Source organism: Gossypium hirsutum, chromosome A05 (assembly GCF_007990345.1).
Source record: "Gossypium hirsutum isolate 1008001.06 chromosome A05, Gossypium_hirsutum_v2.1, whole genome shotgun sequence".
In the NCBI taxonomy this organism is placed as follows: domain Eukaryota; kingdom Viridiplantae; phylum Streptophyta; class Magnoliopsida; order Malvales; family Malvaceae; genus Gossypium; species Gossypium hirsutum.
The window spans coordinates 13,364,650-13,390,205 of NC_053428.1; the positions used below are offsets into that span (position 1 = coordinate 13,364,650).

A 25,556-nucleotide genomic window follows, 5' to 3' on the forward strand; every position below is an offset into this window, starting at 1 on the left:
CAAGTTTAATCCTCTAAGTATTAGTAATTTAATTTCTTTTAGTTTTTTTGTTAAATAAAAAAATTATTTCGGCAGTTCACAACAATTAAAATTTCATTTTAACGTAAAAAATTTTAGTTTTGGTTCTCAAAATATTTTAATTTTATGGTCCAACTTAGAATCAAAGATAAATTCTGTAACTTGGATAGACCCTTAACTGGCAGGGAGACATGGGACCTTTTTGAGCTCTCAATCTAAAAAGTCCGGAAAGAAGTAATAAAGGCAGGGCACTCTTTGTGGTAAAGCTCATATTTGGAAACATTCAGTTCTACTCACCAATCACCATGAATGGAAACAATCAATACAAAAATGATTAAACTCAGTCTTTCTTCTTCATTCAAAGCCATTTCAATCTAAATTTCTACCAACCTTTGCATTTCAAGTCCGCAAATGCAACAACATCACCATTACAAACTGTTGAGCCGAGTTCGAAGTAGTCATTCATGCTTTTGGGGTGCACTTGGCTAAAATCACTGATAAAAAAAAACCCTGAACTCTAAACATGTTTGATTTTTGCAATTAGCAGTAGAAACTAAAAGTAATAGCAATAGTAACTGTAAAGTTCTCCTCACAATTGCATGAACAAAATGGTATATGATGCAGGACAGCAGGAGGATGTCTACCAACTCTCTCTCTCTCTCTTGGTTTTGTACAACATAGAAAAAGTTTTGTTTTTTTCTTACTGGGGATTGTACAGTAGTTTGAAAGATCATATCACTATACTCAGAGACACCGGTCCAGCAGAAAATTTCATAGAAAAGGAACCCTTTTTTATTGATGATGATACTTTTGACTTGTGCTTCGAAATATTCCCAGCCTTCGATTGTGGGGGAAAAAACTTTCTCCCCTAAGCTCCAGAAGATTAGCCAGCAGAGAGCCTACTGCCCAGGCTATCAGAAAAAAGTACAGTGAGTGAGTGTTGCAATCAAGGTTTCCTTATTTCTAGCTTTGCTTGCCTTGGCTTAGTTTCAAAGCCATCGCCTCAAAGTTTATTTTTCAGATATAACATTGAATGAATATCATCGACCTTTGGCTTTAAGATATTTGCATGCTTACTGGGTAGCCCCTGGTCTGCCTTTTTCACCCATAAGAAGAAGAAAATGGATCTGCTTTAGAAAAAGGAAATAAGATGGTATACAGTTTTACTGTATGTCTGGTAAGATTCACTACTCTCTATAACGTGCACATCTGGAGATCTCTTAAAAAAAAGAATAGAATCAGGGACCAGAAGATTATCTTAATTGCCATCATGGATGATTGTTCAAATGGACGATCATGATTTGATCAAAGGGGTACATTAGCCTGTGTGTTTCCCACCTACCAACCTGTGAACAAGTTGACCCCAAGTAGTCACTGTGTTCTTTTATTTTTTTTTCTTTTAACAAACTCATTTAAGATTGCTGCAGTTCTGAATGTCTCAGTCATTGATGCGCAGAAATGGGACTCTGCCACCCGATTTCGCTTTACCCTTAATAGGAAAGGAAACTATCAGAGGTTAAAAGGCACAGCAGCCTAGGCAAAAGCTGTGGAGTTCTTCTGATTCATAGGTCCCTTAGACCCAAAACAGGCAGCTGTTATCCGTAGCTAATACAACCCCGCAATCTTCAAAATAGTGTTATATTAGTGGAATGATTTGAAGGGGGAGGGAAGAGAGATGTGTACTTGCTTGTGAGGAGAAGCAACACTGCAATAGGCTAGAAGGGAAAAGGGTTTTCTTGAAGTTGAGTTGTCACTTGAGGAGTGAAATTGGTTAAGCTTTTAAGCTTTTTTTTTAAAACCATATGACAAGAAAAGAGAATCATTTGCTTGTGAAGCAATATTTCCATGCCATTGCAAGATAAGGAGGAGAGTTAGTGGAGAAAAGTCCAAGAAATACTAGAGGTTGTTAAGCCTTACTCTTTTCTTTTTTTGACTTTGGGAAGTGGGATTTAGTATTTTCCAGGCATTTCCCATACCACTTTATATTCCCACCACCTTTCATTCCTCTCTCACATGCCATCATAATTAGTCAATCAACATCATCGCCATTTGAGGGTTTTGAAGATATGGAGGGAAGGTTGTTTTGTTTTCTGTTGGCTCTTCAAATAGTAAGATGGACTTGTGCCACTAGCAGGCCTTTAGCACCAATTGATGGTTTTGGAGTTCATCAACCAGGTTAGCTCCTTTCAATGATTATGTCTATTAACATTCCTTAATTAGATCATTAATTCTATATTAAATCCTCCTTGATTTTGATCAACCACAGGCCAGAAGAACCCAGGGACATTACAAGTTCCATTTAGCTCAAAAGAAATGTCTCTGCAGAGTTCTAAAAGCAAGGAAAGAAGCGGTGTCACATTTGAAGAAGCAAAGGCTGAAGGGGTAAGTAAACTGGGGATAGGGTCAAGCCCTCCAAGTTGTGAACACAAATGCTATGGTTGCACCCCATGTGAAGCCATTCAAGTGCCTACCACAAGCAAACGAATCCATGTGGATTTACAGTACGCAAATTATGAGCCTGAGAGTTGGAAATGCAAGTGTGGTCCTACCTTTTACAACCCATGAACTAAAACCACGTACTCACACTGCTTTAGACTTCATATTTTCTCCTCTTTCGGTTCAGTCAGATGATTTTTCTTAACCATTTGTACAAAAGGAAAAAAAAAAACTAAATTCAATTTGTCCCTAAAAGGTTAGCCTTTGTTGCAATGCTTTACTTACAGATGATTCCAAGTCCTCCTCACGTTTCAGTTTAAATATTTTAGTCTAAGACTAGTGGGGAATATATACTGTCAACTTACGATATACCGACAAGAGCATGTTTTTTTCAAACAAAATGAAAAAAGCCCACCAAGAAACAGATCAACATGAGCTACTGTCACAGTTTAACATTACACGCTTTAAGCAGATATTTCAACAAGGAGTTGGATTTATTTATATCGGTAAAAAATTAAAATAATTTTAATTGTTAAATTTATTGATATAATTGTATTTTTTATATATATAAATTTTTTAATTAATTTAATATCTTTATCATGTTGATCTAAAATAGTGTATAGATTAATATTCATCAAGTGGTTGAAATTCTTTACATAAAACAAATTGTTAAGAATTTTTATTTATGTTAAATTTGATATGCATAATCTATATGATTGGAGCATTAAATTTAATGGCTAGATTATTAAAATATTAATCGTATAAAAAATTACAGAATAGTATACAGTCACTTTAATTTTACACCGGTATAAATGGATTGCTCCTATGCATGTACCGTATATTCCTATCCTACTTGCACCATCTCTATCTCTCTATAAATATCAACAATTTCATACACACATTATATCTCATTTCCTTAGGCATAATATCAAATTTAGCCTTTAATATTTACAATTTTATTGATTTGGCCTTTATTATTTTTTTAGCTAACTTTGATTCTCAACCATTAAAAAATATATATTTAATTATCAATATTTTAAAAAGAGTCAAATTATTATTAATCTAACAAAAATACTAATTAAAGCGTTAATCTAACAAAAATATGATACTAGGGATGAAGCAAGAATTTTTTTTTTAGTATCAGAATCAAGTTGTATATTTTTATGATAGTAAATATGTAATTTCATCATTTTAATAGTTTATATCTTTATAATTTAAAAAAAATAAATCAAATTTTTTTTATCATTTTTGAAGGGCAAAGTGTAATTTTACAATTGCTAATTTAAAATTTTATATATTATAAAACATATAAAATAAATAGTGTTATGTCAACATGAAGTACATGTGGACTTCTATGGAAGTTGCCACACCAATATTATTAAAAAAAATTGATTTCTTAATCAGTATTTTCGTTAAATAAAATAATTTGACTCTTTTTAAAAAAATTAATGATGAAATTTAATAAAAAATTTAAATTAACAAAAAATAATATATAAACATTTTAAAAAAATGTTATGCGTTATTGAGGATTTAGGGACTTGATGAAGACAAAAGCCAAGCACTTGGCGTGTAAATTCCATTTTATTATTTTCCGGGTTCTCATTGGTGGTACCTGCCTCAATGTGTAATGGGCCCTTTTGGGTTATCCAATCAATCAAACAAATGATAGGGATTGCAATTTCTGTCTGTTACCGGCTCAATTATTTGGGGATTTAGGCTTAGTTTACATCCCCAATTTGTTCATGGACCATAACGTGCACTAAAAGCAGGAGCAAAATCTTTCAAAAGATCTTATCTCTTACACCTGCTTAGACAACAAGTTGATTGGCTAATTAAACCCTCAAGCTAACTCAAATCAAACCTACCACTTGTCGCCGCCCCCCCCCCCTTCACTTTCCTTTTGCCCTGGACTGACATATGATATTTGGGCATGTCTTTTTTTCCATTTTTCCTAATTCAGGATGTCATCTTCTTTGGGCTGTTTAATTGGTCGGTCATTGGTGTTCTAAAATGTGGATTATTGACGGATATATTTAATTTCAGTAATTTTATAATTGAAAAATCACCCCATATTTATATGTAAATATTAAAAGTGGAAACACACGAGTGACTTATGGTCTTGTTGTTGGGTCAATGAAGCCTTCGATTGCAGTAGCATCGTGTCATCGTGTCTTTGTCTTTAAGGATAGAAGCTCTAGCAGTTCTGGACCGAACTCTAAAGTGGTGTACTTTCTGGCTATTGTTGTCAGTCTTGTCAGTATTTGTAGATTTTAAGTTATTTTAATATCTATTTTTATTAAATATTTTCAAAAAAAAAAGAGAAGGAAACAAATCTATTTGCACAGGATTGAATCAGTTTGGCTACCAATTAATTATCCAACTCTCGAGTTTATGTTAACCTTTTTTTATAAAACTAAATTATGCTTTCTTCAGTATTAAGTTTTGATATCGCACGGTTTTAATAAAATTTAAACAAACACCAAAGAAAGAAAAAAGAAATCATTGTGGTTCAATTCGCGTTGCATAAATTTCCACAAAGTCTACGGCAGATCGAAAAAGCATGAACTTTGGAAAACGTAAAAGAAGGTGTATGTTACATGGAAATTACACTCCATTGGACCAACAATAGTGTTTTTATTTTTTATGCCGTGCTTAAATTAATTATAATTATCATTTTTAATAATAATCTCTAAAGTTAATATTATATATATTTTTGTTTTTTTAGTTGGTGTCGTTCTTTAATTAAAAAAAGTTAGATTACTCTTTTTTAAAAGGTAATAAATATTTTTATAAAAATATTTTTATTTTTTATTTTTTATATAATATTAAAATTTTAAAAAATATTATTTAAAAATCAAACACAATACAAATAAATTTATATAGAGATCTGTTAACATAATTTTATAAACTTATTTCTTTAGTATAAAAGTTTTTTGTTCACTCATTTTATGAGTGTGATAAATCTAGTAATAATAACGAATATATCACCGTTATTTTTTAAATATTTACTGTTGATTATTAGTCTAAATTTGATTGGTACATTATTATTATTATTATTATTATTATGACAACAACTTAAATATAGTAGGGTTGAAAACGATTAGATGCATAATATTTTTTTGTGTGTGCGCGCGATACAAGAACATCATCAGCTACTGCAGCATTTGTTTGTAGAGACTAGCTCCAAGCACGTCCTCAACCAGCTTCGAAGCAACTTATTGAAGCAATAGCTCTAGCACCCGCATCCCCGACTGGCCTTTTAACACCATCTTTGCCATGGTATCTGAAATTTGATTACCTTCGCTATAAACATGATCAATTTGAAATTTAAGAGGTTGTGAGTCATTTAGAATATATATAACAACAAATCGTTGTTAGAAAAAGTTTTCTATTTCTCTTCTTTCTTTCTTCTTCTTCTTCTTTTTTTTAATGGATGCATGTAAGGATAATTTGTAAATCAATATCAAATTAATGTGATTGTACGAAAAGCTACCCGAGGAACATACTTCACCCGCTTTAGGCCGAGAGGTCACTAGGAGTTTCACTCCTGACTCAATTACCTGGATAGGTAAGAGGTAACTATTCAAGTAAGCTCCATAAAATTAAGACACCACTCGTTCCTTTCAATACCCAACCTTCTGTTGAGAACATGATCCTTTTAGTCACCTAACCCCACATGAGTTTAACTACTTCATACAATGAATTAAAGCGAATGGCATGATACGTCCCAACTCCCATCACAGCTATCTTCGTCCCATTGTAGACATTTGCCCCACGTATCCCACAATAATGGTTTGATTGCAAGTTTGTCACGTTAATACCACCGAATACGAGACTTTACCTATAATTAACACTTAAAGACGATGAACAAAGAATCGACTCTCCAATCATCTATACTCTACCAATTTACTCCCAGCAACCACCTCCACCATCTTCACTCCTTTTACTCTCTAGTTCTCCACCCCAACAAGGTAAATTGGCCTCCATCAACACCAATATATCTTCCTCTGTGTCTCTTTCTTGCTGATCCCACACATCAACAAGGGTATATATATATAACATATCCTTCTGTTACCTTTTAAAAGTTATTTTTATATCAAGCACTTACAATAGTGTTTGTATAAAGCACAACGATCTAATAACCAAAATATTTGTAAAACTATTTGAATAAATTTGCATATGACTTGTACATAAAGGGATTTAAACTGATAATAAATCTATAATATCATAGGTGTATGCGTGTGCAAATTATAAATTTAGAACAAAAATATTTGTTTAAAAATCATATACAATAAATAATTAAATGTAATCAATAGTAAAACATGAAATATGTACGTTATTAAAATGAAAAAAAATTAGATTAAATTGTTTATCATGGTATTGTCATAAATCTTGAGCCCATATCGAGTTAACTTTTGACACAAACTTAATCAAATACATGATTAATATATACAACCAATGAAGATAATCTTTTTATACTTTCTTTTTTATATTATCACTGCTACTATTGTCCATGAAGTTGAAAATTGTAACAACCTATTTTCAATGAAATCATAACAGTGGTTTCGGGACCACAAATTTGAATTTGAAAAATTTAGTTTAATATTATTTTACGGTCTACATTATGATAGAAAAATTGTATAAAATTTTCGTTAAGAAATTTTACCGTTTACATGTCTAATTTGATAAAAAGGACTAAATTGCATTAAGTGCAAAAGTTTTGTTCTAATAGATAAATGTATTAAATGTAACGTCCCCCTACCCGAGACCTTCGCTGGAGTCGAGCAGGAGACATTACAAAACTTATCTTAGCACTTAAACAGTTTTCGTAGTAAACTATCCATCTGCATCACGGTCGCTAAAAAAATCATATCTCGAGTTACGAAACTCAAAATCTAATTCTGTAAATTTTCCCTGAAACTAGACTCATATATCTACTTACTAATTTTTTTCTAAAATTTTTGGTCAGGCCAATTAGTACAGTTTATTAGAAAAAGTTTCCCCTGTTTCAGGGTTCGGCTACTCTGACCCTTGTGCACTACGAATCAAATTTCTTCCTGTACAGAAATCCAATGACTATGCCATTTGTTTCAATTAAAAATAGACTCAATAAGGAATCCATACAAATAAAGTTTGAGTCCTAATTCTTAATACACAATTTATGGTGAAATTCTAAAATCAGAATAGGGAATCCATAAATTGTTCTAACCCTGTTTCACCAAAACGTAAATATCTCATAAAATACAACTCTTTTGCCTATTTTATTTCTTCCATATAAAAATAGATTCATTAAGCTTCAATTAAAAATTTATTCATTATCTAATTCACTTTATACTATTTTTGGTATATTTTCAAAGTTGGACTACCGCTACTGTCCAAATCTATTTTAGTATAAAATGTTGATAACTAAGTTTATAACATCTTCATTTCTTCTCTCTACAATATTTACCAACACTTCCTCTTATTACTCTTCACTAACATATCAAAACATACCATACTTAAGGTTTTGGTAACATTTACAAAACATACCAAAATATCACTTAACAACTTAGATACTTTCAAAATGACCAAAAGACATCCTAGGTACAATTCCATTTTCCAAAAAGATAGAAACTTCACCAATTTGAGTTTGGGGATCGGCTTGTATGCTGAGCCCTTATACTTTCGTACCTAGCCTACGCACGGAAACAAACCGTACGCTGAGAATACTCTCAGTGGTATTTCTATAAACAATAGTTTAATCAACTTTAAAACATGGTAATTCAAACACATTATTGCTATTATTCAATATCAATCAGTACTTTAATAACATTTACTTTATTTACTCTTATTAACATAACTCGGACACTGACGGATACACGGATCCAACCCACACTCCGGGATAAGCACATAGTGCTTCATCGGAATAAATCCGGAACTTTAACATTATAGTACATAAAGTACTTCATCGGAACAAATCCGAAACTTTAACAGTAGTCGACACATAGTGTCTCATCGACTCAATGTCAGAATATCCCAATACTTCCAATTCCTATGACATGTCAACTATATCCAACTAGCTCGACACTGTTAATAGGGTATTCAAAATCACATTCATTTCAATATGGTAAAAATACTTACCTCATTCACATTTTCATACAATATAAATATCAAATATAGCAATAACGATTGAGCTTGCTTTATAGAAATACAAACCACTATTTATCGAATTTAATCGATATCTTCGTTCACTTTCTCTTTTCCCTTCTTTGATGACGTATCCGGTGCTACGTTTGCTACTAACAATCATACAATTAAAAATCATCAATATATTAATTCATAAAACACATTTTCACTTTCTACCAAACTTTTGCAAAAATTCCAATTTCGTCCTTTTTCCATTACTAATCTTTTTTTCTTTAACTTAAGCTTCATATTCTCTTTTAATCAACTCATTAACAATTTCTAACTCATAAAATTCATTATAAAATATAAATTTTGAGCGCTATTCAACTTAGTCCCTATTTAAACCTAACTTAGAAATTCCTTTAACTAATCACTTCTAACTTCAATTTCTATCAATTTAACCCATAAAACCTCAATTTATTCAACTAAATAAATATCTAAAAATTCTCTATTTTTCTTCATTTTAACCTCATACATTTAGAACTTTGAATTAGGCATCCATAAACATAAAAATCATAAGAAAATGAGCTAAAACAACTTACCAATCAAACTTTAGGGCTTTAATCCTCAAATTTCCCTTTTTTATTTCCTTCTTTCTTTCTTCTTTCTTTCACGTTTGCTTTCTGTTAGTCTTTCTATCTTCTTTTTCTATTTTATCAATTTTACTTATTATACTATTATTAACCTATAATAAATATAAAACTAACATGTGTTATAGCTATAACATAAAATATCTTATAGCTATTACACATATATACCAACTATTACACACGTTATTCAATATTAACACACACATGGCAATTAGGATCTAATTACTAGATTAGTCCCTTTTACTTCTTTAATCTACAATTAAACTTTTATTCCTTATGCAATTTAGCCCTTTAAACTAAATTCAAGCTACTTCACTTAATTAAACACTAAATAACCATTCAACTATAATTCATAAATATTTCTAATAAATATTCATGAATAAATTTCACGGAAACAGTACTCAAGACTCAATTTTCGATACCGTAACTTTCGGTTCATTACATTAAATAACTATAAAATTTTAAATTGGAGGTCCTTTTATAGTATATAGGCCATTAAAGTGCTTAGTGGTTAAGTATGAACAGTCATTAGAGGTGTGCATGGATCGGGGCGGGCCAGGTTCGGGCTGGGCCCTGACAAAATTTTAGGCCTTGGCCCGGCCCTAAATATGGGCCTAAAATTTTGTCCAAGCCCGGCCTGAAATAAAATTGTTAAGCCCGAGCCCGGCCCGACCCATATTAATATTTTTTTAGCATATTTTATTAAATAAAAAAATTTAAAATATAAAAAATCAAATAAATTTAAAAACATAAAAACAAATATTAAAACAAGAAACAAATAAAAAATGAGACTAAAACAATTCTTAAAACAATACACAAATTGAAAATATAATAAAAGTGGTTATATTAAAATTGAAAATAAAATGTAAATATGATTAAAAATATATATATTTAATATATAATTCAGGCCGGGCCAAAAAAATTTTACTTGAGGCCTGGCCCATTTTCTAAACGGGTCTCGTTTTCTGCCCAAACTCATATTTTGGGCCTATATTTTTACTCAAACCCTTACATTTTTCAAGCGAGCCTTCGGTTTGATCGTTGATGAATATGCTTGAATTTTGAAGTTTGATAATATAAAATGAATGGTTGTTGTTAGATAAACAACTTTTGTAAATAGAATTTTGATGGAATTATCAATTATGGATTAAATTGAAAAAGATGATAAATTTATGGTAAAATTTATTAATTTTGTGAAATATATGGGCTATTATTAATATGTATAAAATCGGCTAGGCTTGAGTAAGGATTAAATTGTATGAATTTCATTTTTCAAGCCTAGGGGCTAAATTACAAATGAATTAAAAATGTAGGGCAAAAGGTAATTTTGCCAATATTCCATGTTAGATTAAAATGAATGAGAATTATATTGCAATGAGTTAAATCCATTCGTATGGGCCATGTCAAACCTCGTACAGAGTTAGATTGAGGCAAAGAGAAAATATCTAATTAATCACATTCGTATCTACGTATACTTGTCGAGGTAAGTTCGTGTAATTAAATTGTACATTTATATGTTTTAAATTGAATTAATTGTTTGTGATTTGTATAATTTTCATGTATAAATACTGATCGCATATCTGACAATTATTGAGTCCCGTTTGAACCTTAAAAATTCGTAGGATACAAATGACATGTCATTAGCGTTACCGATTTGGTTTGGGTCCTGCATGTGTTGCGGACACACCATAGCTTGCATGAGCTTCATGTTATTCAGCTTAAAGGAGCTTACTGTTTACAGCTCGTATTAGCATACATGTACATGAATTGACGGATTACAGTTAAGTACACTTCGTGTGTACTACCTATGTATCCAACGATATTCTAAATAGTTCAACGGGTACAGTTTTGTTATGAGATTATATGAGTTCGATATGAACTATTACTGGTATTTATATTAAATACATGAAATATGATTATTTGATGAATTCAACCATGTATGTTAGATTTTATATGTGATTTTCATGGCTAATATGTTGGTGATAATGTTTTTAGGCTTTTGGCCAAATTGGTTGAGATATGCTTTGTTTACTTTCCTATTTTATGAATATAAGGTAAGTTAAAATCTATGTTATACGAACTTACTAAGCTTAAATGCTTAATCTGTGTTATTTTCCATATTTTATAGTAATTCAGAAGCTGTACGAGTTGAAAGCTGGTCGGAGCTATTTCACATTATCCATCGGTTCTTTTGGTACTTTCAGTAAATTAATTCCGGTTAAAATGGTATGTATAGGTTAATTTGGTCAATACTGGTATATAATTGTTTTGTTGAGATTAGCCACTTACATAGCTTGTGTTTGGTATATTTTGATGCATATATATGAGAGACCTTATTGATGTGTGATTGATATGGTAGAATGAAAAAAAGTAAAATGTGGTTTGAATATGCATATATGAATTTGGTCATTTAGGTTAGTTGAGATACATGCTTGACATGGCTTTAAGTTGTCATTTGAGGTGCCTAAGGGCATATTGGTCCTATGTGGTGATATTTCATGTTTAAGACTTAATTTTGGCTTGTTTTGAATGCCTTGTTATGGCTTGTTGATGTGCAAATTGTTGTGTTTAGGTTGGTACCAAATTGGATGATAAATGTGGCTTGGAAAATAGCTCATTTTCGTCCACAAGGGCGTCTGTCTCAGCCATGTGGGACACACTGCAGGTGACACGGCTGTGTGTTTCCTGTATCTTTTAAATTGCACAAGTCAGATGCTTATGCGACCTAGCACACGGGTGTGTAGCTTGGCCATGTGGCCCAAGTTAAGGAGTTACATAGGCTGGGACACGGCTGTGTGTCTCTTGGCCGTGTGACCCCTGGAGCTTTGAAAAATTTCAATGTTTTCCAAAAAATTTATTGAGTATTCGATTTAGTCCCTACTTGTTTCTAATGTGCATTTTGGGCCTCGAGGGCTCGTATAATGGGCAATATGTATAATTTTGATTGGTTTTTGATATGAATGCTATATGATATGAAACGATTGCATTTTCTGTCTGTTTGATTTGTAAACTCTGATAATGCTCTTTAACCCTGTTCTGACGACGGATTCGAGTTAGGGGTGTTACAAAAATAGATGGAAGAAATTTTTGAAAAGTAAAAAAAAAATTACCATATAAGATTTCAATAATTATTTTTAAACTGTCATTATTAAATTTTTTTAATTTAGTTTAAATATATTTCTTATTTAATTGATTTAATGCAAATATCTTTCGTATTTATCATGAATAAATAATATAATTGGTACATGTTGTTTTACTTTTATTTGATTTCAATTTAATATTATATTTTACTTTCTAATATAGTTTTAAACTTCTATATTATTTTAAAATTTTTTATTTATAAAATATTATTTACATTAAATATGTTATATATATGTTACATATTATATATTTTTAATTTATAAAAATAATTATAAAAATAAAATTTTGATTGGATGATAAATATAAGGTTTTTCTTTAAAAAAAACACATTTATACACGAAATCTAGTCCGATCGAAGCTGAAATCCAAAAGCTTTTTCATGCCCAAGTTCATTTTCCATTAGCTTATCGAGCCAGACAAATTACTCAATCATTCGACAAATCTAATCTCAACATTACCATTTTTACCTACAAATTTAGCTGTTTATTTGATATATATATATATACACATATAACATGTTAATAAAATTTCAAATAAAAATATTCATTGCTTAAAAGATAATATTCTCTCACTTTCTTTTTGTTGATGTGAGCTGGATGTTGAAATTACATGTGCGTGTCACGTATTGTCTCAGCCGTTAAAATATTGATTTTTACGTGAAACAGTAAAGTATCAGCTTATTCTTTATGCAGTTAAGCCTGGGTTTGTTTCTCCAAAAATCTTTATTTTTCGTTCTCAGTTTTTTCCTTTTATCAATTGATAAAAAGAAAATCTCTCACTTTAATATTGATTTAAAATTTTATATACAAGAAATAGTTGGTCATGTACTAAATCAATTAAATGTAATTATAGGATCTTAATTAAATCTGTCCTTCAAATCAAAAGTTGTTGCTGTTTCATGAGGCAGATGACGAATTAATTAAAACCAACAACACTTATTTTGTTTTCTTGGGGTTGGATAATTGGGATAGGTAAGATATAAGTATCGTGTATTAATTTTATTATCTTATCCACAAATCACATCCACATTCTCAAAATTTTCTATTTTAAATCTAACAACTCTCGAAATTGTAGACAGACTGCAAAGTTTTAACAAATCATCATTGCAACCTAATATTCAATTTTAAGAGAAAAAGAAAATAGAGAGAAATATTTGTTGGATCATGTGAAAAGAGATGATCCACGTATGGTGTATTCAGTTCACTATAAGATTTAAATAAATTGAAACGTAAAAAAAAAAAAAAATAGTTGCCCACGATTTTTAACATAAGGTTATCGGCCCAATTTAGCATTTGAAAGATACGAAAGGTTTGCTTATTTAGATTTAAATGAAAATTAATTAATTTAAGTAAGACGGTACCTAAAATATCTTCTCATTGCACTGACGCCGTCGAATTGGACTGGTTGCCCAACTTGCAAATGTGGTATCATGTAATGCCCAATTATACATCAACTACTACTATGTTATTAATTAGCAGATATTTATCATATTATTTCAAGGTGGAGACTAGAGTAGTTTCTTAGTTGGACCACAAGGAATTTAAACGAGAAAAAATCAGAAAATTTTGTTATGAGTTAAAATTAAATTGTAAATTTTTTAATTGTAAAAAAATGTAATTTTGTTATTTCAATAACTTATATTTGAATTAAACTAAATTTTTATTATTTTTAAGGGATTAAAATATAATTTTATCTTTATTAATTTAAACTTTTAAAAATTTTAAAAAATATAAATAAAAAAATTTCTATTTTAAGGATCAGGCCGTTACCAGTCCCCTAATTACACCCTTGAATATAAATATAAATATATATATCTGATTAATTATAATTCAAAATTAATTAATATGAATATTACAAGGGATGGAAATTTTAAAAATAAATTAAATAAAATTTATACATGACATACACATAGTGAGATAGAGACTAACATAACGCAATTAAGAATAGTTTGAGGAGGGTTAAAGTCAAAACTCTTTTTAAATGGAGTGAAACTAAAGTATAAATTTTTATGTGAATCCAAATGTAATTTTTTCATTGTAAATTTACAATTTCATAAATTTTAAATAAATCACAATATTATTTTAAAAAATTAAAATATAATCTTATAATATATTAATTTATAATTTTTTAAATTTTATAAGAATTAAAAAGCATAATTTTTCAATTCAGGAAACAGAAGCCCCTAGTGGCCCTCTAACTTTTGCCGCGATCCTAAGCACCGACTCCGCTTAAAGCGTGAAGGCCTAATTGGCGTGTGCTGACTATTTTGAAAATCCTTTGAATCATCGTTTGCCTGCCTTTTACACTGCTAACTAAAAATATCTTAGCATTCAAGACTTTTTTAGAGAGAGTAGGTTATTTATTAATTATTATTTTAAATTTAAAGGATAAATATTTTATTTGTAATGGTGTTGAATGGGTTTGGTAAGGCAGGGTCGTGGCGTAGAATTATTATTTTTTCCATTTTCCTGCCTAAGAAGGGATTAGACGGCATGGATCAAAACAAAAACCTGCTGCACTATTTAGACTAATTTGATATTAATTTTAAATAAAAATATTTTCATTCAACTATAATTTATAAAATCCTTTTTTTAGTTACATCATTCAAAATTTATTTCGCATCAATTTTTTACATGGGATACGTCATTTATAGTTATTATTTTGTAATTAATTTATCATAATAAAATGATAAGAATTTATCCTTGGAACTTTACAAAATTGTAATGAAAAAAAAACAAAAACTCAGTATTATAATTTAATTACAGATTTTGTTACCTAACGTATTTAAAAAAATTAAAGAAAAAAAAAACCTTGTCTGGACTTGTAGTCTCATTATCTTTGTTCACAATATAAAAACAATTACACATATTACGTGCATGCATTATACATTAATGTTTAAATTCACGACCTACTTCACAAAAAAGAAAAAAAAATCATGACCAAACAATAAAGTACATTAAAATCTTTAAAGGCATATGTTTTATTTTTAAAAACCAATAATGAAAAAACAATAACAAAATTGATTATGTTTTGCTACTTAATTACTTAAGTTACGAAAAAACAATAATGAAACTTTGTTGACCTAGAAATGTTAACTTATGGAGAGAAGTCAAATATATTATTAAAAGCATCTTTAAATTATAACTTTCATTTTAAATTAGTCCTTAAACTTTAGGATATTTTAGTTATATCTCTAAACTATTTATGTTACATCGATATGGTCTATTAATTATTAAAATTTTTAGTTTAACTAGTAAATGATATGTCAAATCTTATGTCGTATAATTTAAAATTAAAATTTTTAAAGAAAAACAGAATATTACCATATAAATTTTAAAAGTAAAAGTTAAAAATAAAATAAAATTGAAAAGAAAAGAGAGTGGTGGTAAATTTATTGTAAAAGTTCCAAAAACCTCAAAATCAGTATTACTACAATGTTCATTCTTTTCAATATTTATTTTTTAAAAATTTTTTCAGTTTAAATTATATCACATAAGATTTAACATAAATTGATGATTTTAGTAAGGAAACAACCTTATTAATATAATTTCGATAGTTTAAGGATGAAATTAGAATGTTTTAAAATTTAAAACAAAAATTTATAATTTAGAAATGTGTGATGTAATTAACTTTATTAATAAAAATAATAGGCTTTTGTTTTTTAGTAGAAGAATCAATTCATGGTATTAGAAAATGTTGCTAACAAACACGCTTTTACTGAAAATAATTTTTATTAACTTTTGTTTTCTATTTTAGAAAATTTCTTATGGTCACTTTTTTATTTGAATAATTTTAAAAATACAATCCATACATTTTTATTATATAAAATTTAAAATTATCTATAATCGTCCATCTACTTCATTCAAAAATTAACCTGAATTTTTCTTAGAAGGGCGGCACTTAATAATGTCTGAAGGAAAAAACAAAACAATGGAAAAGAGTCAACGACGGGGTAAAATAATAACCCTACATATTTCTCATGCAGGCTGTAGCCTGCATTTAAGCTGACTAAATTAAAATTAAGAAATTCATCACAAAATTAAAATTAAGGAAAAAAAAAAAAACCCAGAAACCTATCATCATGGGGAAAGAGTGGGGGAACTTACTGTGGTGTCCCACATTGTACCTTTTTTAAGAAATTAAATTTCTCTGGTCATCAGTTGGGTCTTCACTCACAGCCGTCCGATAGAAATATTTTGTGGGAAGAGATTTCAAATTCAATTTGATTTAATATTATTTTTCGCATGTTTCACGTTTGACCGGCCATTTGATAAATACTTTTTATTGATTGCCTCCTGGAAACAGATATCAAACACGGTTGTGATTTGTCCTTCAGCAAATATTTATTCCAATTTAAAATATGTTTTATAAAAGAAACAACAAAATGGAAATTATGCTTAAAAATACAAATAATTTCCTTTAAAAAATATTTTTCATTTATGCCCACGTGGATTAATCCAGGCTGTAAGAATAAGAGTTTAATAAGAAAATCATATTTAATGACGTAATATGTAATTTGATATATAAGTTTTAATTTTATATAATTATACATATTAATTTTAATTTAAGTATACATATTTAAAGAAATAAATATGATCAAATTATTTTATGTTGAATAAATATAACTATTAGTGTATATAATATATAAACATGAAAAAATGTTATATCAATAATAATATTAAGCATGAAAAATTAGGTTCGATATCAGAACATCTCATTCTTCTTCTCAATTATATAAAAAAAGAAATACTCATATATATTATTCAGATTTAACAAAACTTATGTGTGATTGTACCCCTACTGTGCAACTTTTCCTTTAGTTACGTAAAATGGTTTATAGTATTTGTACCTTTAACTTAATTATATTTTAAATTGTTATCTATAGCATCTAATGAGATGGTTTAGTATCTTTCGTATTATAATAAATAGCATTTCTTTCATTTATAATGTAATTAATAAATAGAAAGAACGTGGTTAACAAAATTTAGAGTAATTGAACCACTATAAGCGTGTCCGAGTGACAGTGTTTGGTTTAATTTTAAAAATAAATTAACATTTATGTATACGCGTTCCTTATTAATTATGAAGTAAAGGTAAATCCACTTGTCAAAAATTTTACTTGCAAAATTAGATTCTATTAGAGTTATTATAATTTTCTTGGACCTTATAAAATGAATAAATTTCTTGGGTATATAACTTAATATGCAAAACCTAGAACGAGGGAACAATAAAAAGTAATAAAAAAAAGTGAGACTGAGCAAAGTGTCTGCCACGTAGGATGCAAAAGGGCCCACAAACAGCAAACATTAGAAAAAGAAAAAAAAAATATTGGTTCGTATTTGTCTGTTCCATTTTTTTTTCATTTCTTAAGAAACAAGGTTTCAAAATAATGCCATGTCATTTTTGAAAAAAGAAAAAGAATAAAAGAAACCTTAAATTTTTCAAAGGGCAAAAAAAATCAAAAATTAAAAAAAATTGAAGAAGTTTAAAAGAGAAAATAAAAAAGTGAAGTGTATTAATTTATTTATTTATAGAAGAGCCAGCCGCAAAGGCACCCCAGGAATTACGGTCAGTGATTCAAAGAGAGAGAAAATCTGTTTTCGCTTAAGCCTAAAACCCTGCCTTTTTATCTCTCTCTCTAGATTATCTCCCTTAATCAATTTATTATTTTTTTGAAAAAAAAAATCTTACTCTGTGTTTTTCTCTCTTCTTTCATTGCTTGATCTACAAATTGTATTGGCTACTTTTTCGAATGGTTATCGCCAATGTTTTTTTCGTTGTTATAATTTGGTGTTGAAGATGAACTGGCCTCCACATTCAAGGTACCTCTATTTATTTTTTTATTTTCATTTGGGACTTCCCTTTTCTTCTTCAGTGTTTTTTTTCCTTCTTTTCATGAAATTCCTGCTTTGCTAAAATTTTACGAAACTTGGACCATCTGGGTTTCTTCTTTTGGTTCAAATATCAATGATCTGCTCACCTATTTTCAAAGTTTTAGCTGGGCATTGTTTCCTTTGTCCGTTTACTCTTATTTTCATGATTTCAAATATGGTTAGCTGTTAATTTGGATATTTGAAGTGAAAAGTATACTTGGGTATGGGATGTTTTTCCCAGCTACCAAATTTAATTATTTTATGTTGAATTCAGGATTTTTTCCCCCCGTTTAGAATGGACATTTGGGGTTCTTTCAGTTTTTTTTTTTTAAAATAAAAAAAAACAATTTCGCAGCTTTTACCAATGTAGATTTCTTCTCATCTTTTTCTTAATTCCTCTTTTATCACAAAACTGTTATAGCTCATAAGACTTTCAAATCTGGGTGATACAAGAATAGTGAATGTAATTTAGATATGTAACTTTTGAAGATTGACATTTTTATGTAACTTTAGTTGATATAAGCTTCAATTTGTGAATAGTAGTTACATACTTATGTCTGATTGCCATCTGTTGTTTTCTTTTGGTGCAATCAGTTCATAAAGCAAGGAAAATCGTGAAGGAGTGGCTGCTTTAATATCCATCACTGGAGGCTAGATCTGGGTGTTCTCTTTGTGACAGTTGTGTGCTTGTTTCATTTAAAGCTTGATTCTGAGAGATGCCTCGGGGTAGGATAAGAGCGAGGCTCCGATGGAGTCATCTCTATACTTTCTCTTGTTATAAGCCAAGTGCCACTGAAGAAGGACCACATTCTATCGAAGGCCATGGAAACTCACGAGTTGTGCACTGCAACCAACCCCTTATGCACAAGAAAAAACCCTTTAAATATCGATCGAATTACATATCAACAACCAAGTATAATTTTATCACTTTCTTACCTAAAGCTTTGTATGAACAGTTCCACAGAGTTGCCAATTTGTACTTCCTTGGAGCTGCAATTCTTTCGCTGACACCGCTTTCCCCGTTCTCTGCTGTGAGCATGATAGCTCCCTTGGCCTTTGTTGTAGGGCTTAGTATGGCAAAGGAAGCTTTGGAGGATTGGAGAAGGTTTATACAAGATATGAAGGTTAATTCTCGGAAAGTAAAAGTTCATAAGGGAGAAGGTGTGTTCGGAAATAAGTCGTGGCAGAAGCTTCAGGTTGGACATGTGGTGAAAGTGGAGAAGGATCAGTTTTTTCCAGCAGATCTGCTACTCTTGTCCTCAAGTTATGAGGACGGAATTTGTTATGTGGAGACTATGAATTTGGATGGTGAGACGAACTTGAAGGTAAAGCGAGCTTTGGAGGTAACCTTGCCTTTGGATGAGGATGAGGCTTTCAGGAGATTCACAGGAACAATTAAATGTGAAGATCCCAACCCAAGCCTTTACTCATTTATTGGGAATTTTGATTATGATCGTCAACTTTTTGCTCTTGACCCTAGCCAAATTCTCCTTAGAGATTCGAAGCTGCGTAATACAGCTTTTGTCTATGGAGTTGTGATTTTCACTGGTCATGATAGCAAAGTGATGCAGAATGCCACTAAGTCCCCTTCAAAGAGGAGCAGAATAGAAAGGAAAATGGATTATGTAATATATGTTCTTTTCAGCCTTCTTCTAGTTATCTCTTTGATTAGTTCTATTGGCTTTGCTGTGAGAACAAAGTACTACATGCCAGACTGGTGGTATCTGCAACCCAAGAATACTGATGATTATTATGATCCCGAAAAGCCTGGAGTATCAGGGGTTTCCCATCTGGTCACTGCCCTCATTCTTTATGGCTATTTAATACCTATATCACTTTATGTTTCAATTGAGGTGGTGAAGGTTTTGCAAGCAACCTTTATCAATCAAGACATACAAATGTATGATGAAGAAACTGGGACTCCTGCTAATGCTCGGACATCAAATTTAAATGAGGAGTTGGGCCAGGTTGATACTATCCTTTCAGATAAAACAGGCACTTTGACATGTAATCAGATGGATTTTCTCAAATGTTCGATTGCTGGTACCGCATATGGTGTGCGCTCTAGTGAAGTTGAACTTGCTGCTGCACAACAGATGGCGAATGACCTTGAGGATCGGGATGCAGAAAGATCAACTTGTTCCAGGCAAAAAGGTAAACAGCAAGAAATTGAACTTGAGACTATTGTTCCTTCCAAAGATGAAAAGGATCATAAATCTCCCATAAAAGGGTTTAGCTTTGAAGATGGCCGCATCATGAAAGGGAACTGGTTGAAAGAGCCTAATGCAGACGTCATTATGTTATTTTTCCAAATATTAGCAGTTTGTCACACTGCAATCCCTGAACTGAATGACGAGACTGGCATTTATACATATGAAGCAGAGTCGCCTGATGAAGGAGCCTTTCTAGTTGCAGCTAGAGAATTTGGTTTTGAGTTTTTTAAAAGAACTCAATCAAGTGTTTTTGTCCGTGAAAGATATTCAGCTTCGGGACAAGCCATTGATAGGTGAGGATGCCATTGCACAGTTTTAGTCTCTTTGCTAATTTCTACAGAATTTCTTTTGTTTTAGCATCTTAGTGGTCCTTTGGGCATCTTGTAGGGAGTTCAAAATTCTAAACATGTTGGAATTTACTAGCAAAAGAAAGCGGATGACAGTAATTGTAAGGGATGAAGATGGGCAGATTCTTCTTTTTTGTAAAGGTGCTGACAGGTTTGTCTCTCTACCCTTTTAAACTTGTCAATTTATTAACAGATTTAAAAGCGAAGGTAGTGTACTTTGCTTTTAACTAATATATTGTTCCTCCCTTTGATCCAGCATTATTTTTGACCGGTTAGCAAAGAATGGAAGAATTTACGAGGAAGATACCAGTAAGCATTTGAATGAGTATGGAGAAGCTGGATTGCGTACCTTGGCACTGGCTTATAGAAAGCTCGATGAGTCTGAGTATTCTGCTTGGAACAGTGAATTTCAGAAAGCAAAAACTTCTATTGGGACTGATAGAGAGGTAATGCTTGAAAAGGTTGCAGACATGATGGAGAGGGATTTGATTCTCATTGGCGCTACTGCTGTAGAAGACAAATTGCAGAAGGGGGTATGTGTTATCCTTGCTCTCTTTCTCTAAGAAGCTTCTTTTTTGGTTTAGATCAACCTGATTCAACTTCTCCATATTTCAGGTGCCCCAGTGTATAGATAAACTTGCACAAGCTGGTCTGAAGATCTGGGTTTTGACGGGGGACAAGATGGAAACTGCTATAAATATAGGGTATATCTATTGGCATTTAATATTGGGCTCCTTTTGTTACCTTGTTTGATGGGAACCTTAAATTGGGTTTCTCAATGGAAAGTTCTCAATGAAAGAAATTTAGTGAAAGTTTCTTTCTTTCTTTTTTTCTTTTTCTTTTTCTGATGCAGATTTGCTTGCAGTCTGCTAAGACAAGGCATGAAGCAGATATGCATTACAGCAATTAGTTCAGATACCAAAACTGTATGTATTCTTTGTGAAAGAGGACTGGGTTTTTTATTATCAGGAAATTGATTTCATTTGAAGTATTGTTGCTTTTTGTTACTGATCAGCTAATCAAGGAAAACATATTGATGCAAATTACCAATGCTTCACAAATGATCAAACTAGAAAAAGATCCACATGCTGCATTTGCATTGATCATTGATGGAAAGACTCTTGCCTACGCCTTGGAGGATGATATGAAACAGCAATTCTTAGGCTTAGCAATTTTATGTGCATCTGTTATTTGCTGTCGTGTATCTCCCAAGCAGAAGGCCCTAGTAAGATTTCTTCCTTTCCTTTTCTCCTAGCCTTCTCTAAGTTATCAAAGGATAAAATCAGGTGATATTCCTGAAAGAGGAGACCTTGTTGTGGATTCTATTTATTTAGTACATTTTTCTTGGTGCCAGGTGACAAGATTAGTAAAAGAAGGGACCGGGAAAACCACCTTAGCAATTGGTGATGGTGCAAACGATGTCGGAATGATTCAAGAAGCTGACATTGGAGTTGGCATCAGTGGTGTGGAAGGCATGCAGGTTAGCATATCTAACTCATTCTTCCTGCAGTTTCAGTATATTCCTCTAATGGTAGTAGCAAATTAATCTTTTATATGGTTTTTCATTAAGAATATTCCTTATTTATGAATTTAGAAAAGGAGAGATCATCTCATTAGAGTTGGGCTTTTAGATAGGAATTTGTTCACTTGATCCTTCTCAGAATACATGATATGATTAAGCTTCTTTTGACGGTTAGGAGCTCCGACTTGCTAAAATGTTCATCATTACATCCTCGTCAACTGCTGAAAAACATTTCCTTCTATATCTTGCTTGATGTATTTAACCATTGTGATTAAGTACTATAGTTGCTGTTCCATCTTGATACAATGCTTCTTAAACCATTTTATTTCTGCATGTCGGTGAATTACCTAGCTTGTTCCCTTTTGCAGGCTGTAATGGCCAGTGACTTCTCTGTTGCCCAATTTCGTTTCTTGGAAAGGCTTCTTGTTGTCCATGGACACTGGTGTTATAAGAGGATTGCACAGATGGTAATATTGGTGGATTGTCTTCACTGGTGTTTCATTTCTTGTGCTTTTTTTAGTCTCGATCATCCTCTATTTCTGTACCAATTTGCCTGGCATTTTTTGTTCAGGTTTGTTATTCCTTCTACAAGAACATAGCATTTGGTCTCACCCTCTTCTACTTTGAGGCATTCACAGGCTTTTCTGGACAATCAGTGTATGATGACTGGTATATGTTATTGTTCAATGTTGTTCTTACCTCATTGCCTGTAATCTCACTAGGAGTGTTTGAGCAAGATGTTTCTTCTGAGGTCTGCTTACAGGTAAGTCTGCAGATAGTTCTTTTATTAGCAATTCATCGATGTTACAGGTGACCTCGTTATAACCTTTAGCCTACTTCTGATGCAGTTTCCTGCATTATATCAGCAAGGACCTAGAAATTTGTTCTTTGACTGGTATAGGATACTCGGGTGGATGGGAAACGGTCTATATTCCTCCCTCATCATTTTCTTCCTCAATATTATCATCTTCTATGACCAAGCTTTCTGTGCTGGTGGCCAAACAGCTGATATGGCTGCTTTGGGAACAACAATGTTCACTTGCATTATCTGGGCTCTCAATTGCCAGATTGCACTTACGATGAGCCACTTCACATGGATTCAGCACCTCCTAATATGGGGCAGCATTTCGGCTTGGTACTTGTTCCTTCTCGTTTACGGCATGATATCTCCCACAATCTCCGGTAATGCCTACCAAATCCTTGTGGAAGCTCTTGCTCCGGCACCCATCTATTGGTCGGCCACCCTCTTAGTAACTGTTGCTTGCAATCTGCCCTACATGGCCCATATATCTTTCCAAAGATGTTTCCACCCATTGGACCATCATATCATCCAAGAGATCAAGTTCTACAAGAAAGATGTCGAGGACCAAGGCATGTGGTCTCGGGAGAGATCCAAGGCAAGACAAGAAACCAAGATCGGCTTCACAGCACGTGTAGATGCAAAGATCAGGCAACTAAAAGGGAAGTTGCAAAGAAAGCAACCGTCTATGGAAATACAGAGTCCACATCGTCAATCATAGCATTGCTCATGAATTTAGTTTCTTTTGGAAGATTTTTAGGGTCTTCTTTCTTGCCGTTTATAGTTTTTTCTTAATTATTATTCATTTTCTGATCTTTTTTAGGTCATATAAGTCCACATTCATTATACAAAGGCCTTTAGTGCTATTATATGTACATTAAAAGAGTTTGTAGCTTGTGAAGATAGTCGATACCTTCCTCATTGTTTTCCATTGCTTTATGTCAGCTTGTTTAGGGTTACTCTGTATAATGTACAATGTTGAAACCGTTTATGTAAAGAAAAAAAAACAGAGGTTTTTGAACCAAATCAGTCTTCCTTATTTGTATGTTTTTTGCATTCTGTTGATCCATTACCTTACATCCTAAGTTTGGGTTTTTTATTGAAGTTTGGTAAGAACAGGTCTCAACTTTCGTTGTGGTGTTCTCCAAACCTAATCCACCAATAGGACAAGAAGAAAAATAGTTTAAGATTTTGACATGAAATTACGAAGGTCTCAGAATCTAGTTAATGCTGTAAACATGATTATGAAAAAAAGTAGAATATTTGGATTGCTGTGTGCTGTTCATACTAGGTTTGGGCCCGTAACTGCAGCTTCAAACCGGACATTGCTCTATACCTTACTCTTAATGTCTGGTAATTCTACAAATCGCCACCTGGTCTTTAGCTTGGTAAGAGCGGTGAGACACGATTTATTTGTATAAAGCTCTTAGGTTTAATTCACATTACTGTATTTTAGCTTTTGTTAAAAAATTAGGGCTAGTTTGGTAATACTTTTAAAAAGTGTTTTTGAAAAGTGGGGTGAGAAAGTGTTTTTGATGCTTTTGAAAAGTTTAGTTTAAAATTTGAGTGTTTATTGTTGTTAAAAAATATATTTGAGAAATAAAATGTCTATTTTCGATATGTTATTAAAATACGCATTTAAATAAAAATTAAATTAGCTAATATTATTATATTTTAGTAAGAATATAAAAAAATTATTATAACTTGTTGTTAATATTTTAATATATGAAATATAAATTTTAAATATTTTTAAGTAATACATATTAATTACTTATATAATTTAATTAGAATATATAAACTACATTTTAAATATTTAAATATAATCATTAAATATTTGTAATTAGTATTTCAAAAAAATATTTTTATTTTTAATTAATAATTTTAACATATTTGTAATTGAACACCAAAAAAAAGAAAAATATTATGTTATTGGAGGGGTGAAAAAGTAATTAAGTACTAAAAGTGCTTTTAGAAAAGAAAAAGTTAAAAATTTTAACTTCTTTTTTTCAGGGGTGCTTTTTGAAAAGTCAAAAATTTAAAAAAAAACAGTTTGTTCTGCATAACTTTTCTTTTAAAAGTGTTTTTGAAGCCATAAATGATTTTTTTAAGCACAGAAAAACAGAAGCTTAAGATTAAAGTTTGAATTCAAATATTTAATTTAAGTAAGATAAGTATCCAATGAATTAGTTTTTATTTTTTATTAAAAAGTAGAAACTAAATTCCATTTTTTATATTAAAAAGGAGAAAAGAAGTTGAAACATCTGCCGAAATTGAAGGGAAAAAAAGTGAAAAGAAGAAAAAGATAAAAACTGCAACGTTTCGATCCTCCAATAGAGCCTAAGGAAACAAGCTTGGGTTCGATGGGTACAAAGCTCAATAAAAAACATCAATAATTTTATTAGCAAAAATAGTACATGTTAAAAGTGTGTAAAACCCTTTAATAATAATTATA

The 25,556-nt window shown here is 31.2% G+C and overlaps 2 protein-coding genes across 3 annotated transcripts; both read left to right on the forward strand.

Annotated features, from left to right (window-relative positions):
* The first annotated feature begins 324 nt into the window (after positions 1 to 324).
* On the forward strand, positions 325 to 2,930 carry LOC107958399 (EPIDERMAL PATTERNING FACTOR-like protein 2). The gene is made up of 2 exons (XM_016894161.2): positions 325 to 2,193; positions 2,285 to 2,930. The coding sequence occupies exons 1-2, from the start codon at positions 2,085 to 2,087 to the stop codon at positions 2,581 to 2,583; spliced, it is 408 nt and encodes a 135-aa protein (XP_016749650.1). The 5' UTR covers positions 325 to 2,084; the 3' UTR covers positions 2,584 to 2,930.
* Positions 2,931 to 17,869: 14,939 nt separating this feature from the next.
* LOC107958400 (probable phospholipid-transporting ATPase 4) lies at positions 17,870 to 24,130 on the forward strand. 2 transcript variants are annotated; one of them, XM_016894162.2, is made up of 11 exons: positions 17,870 to 18,172; positions 18,818 to 20,729; positions 20,824 to 20,934; positions 21,040 to 21,316; positions 21,399 to 21,487; positions 21,637 to 21,709; positions 21,799 to 22,008; positions 22,138 to 22,263; positions 22,674 to 22,772; positions 22,877 to 23,068; positions 23,154 to 24,130. In XM_016894162.2, exons 2-11 carry the CDS (start codon positions 18,940 to 18,942, stop codon positions 23,823 to 23,825), a joined length of 3,639 nt encoding a protein of 1,212 aa, XP_016749651.1. In that variant the 5' UTR covers positions 17,870 to 18,172; positions 18,818 to 18,939; the 3' UTR covers positions 23,826 to 24,130. The 2 variants fall into 2 exon arrangements, with proteins under 2 accessions (XP_016749651.1, XP_016749652.1); XM_016894163.2 differs by lacking the exon at positions 17,870 to 18,172 and adding an exon at positions 18,230 to 18,444.
* The last annotated feature ends 1,426 nt before the right edge of the window (positions 24,131 to 25,556 follow it).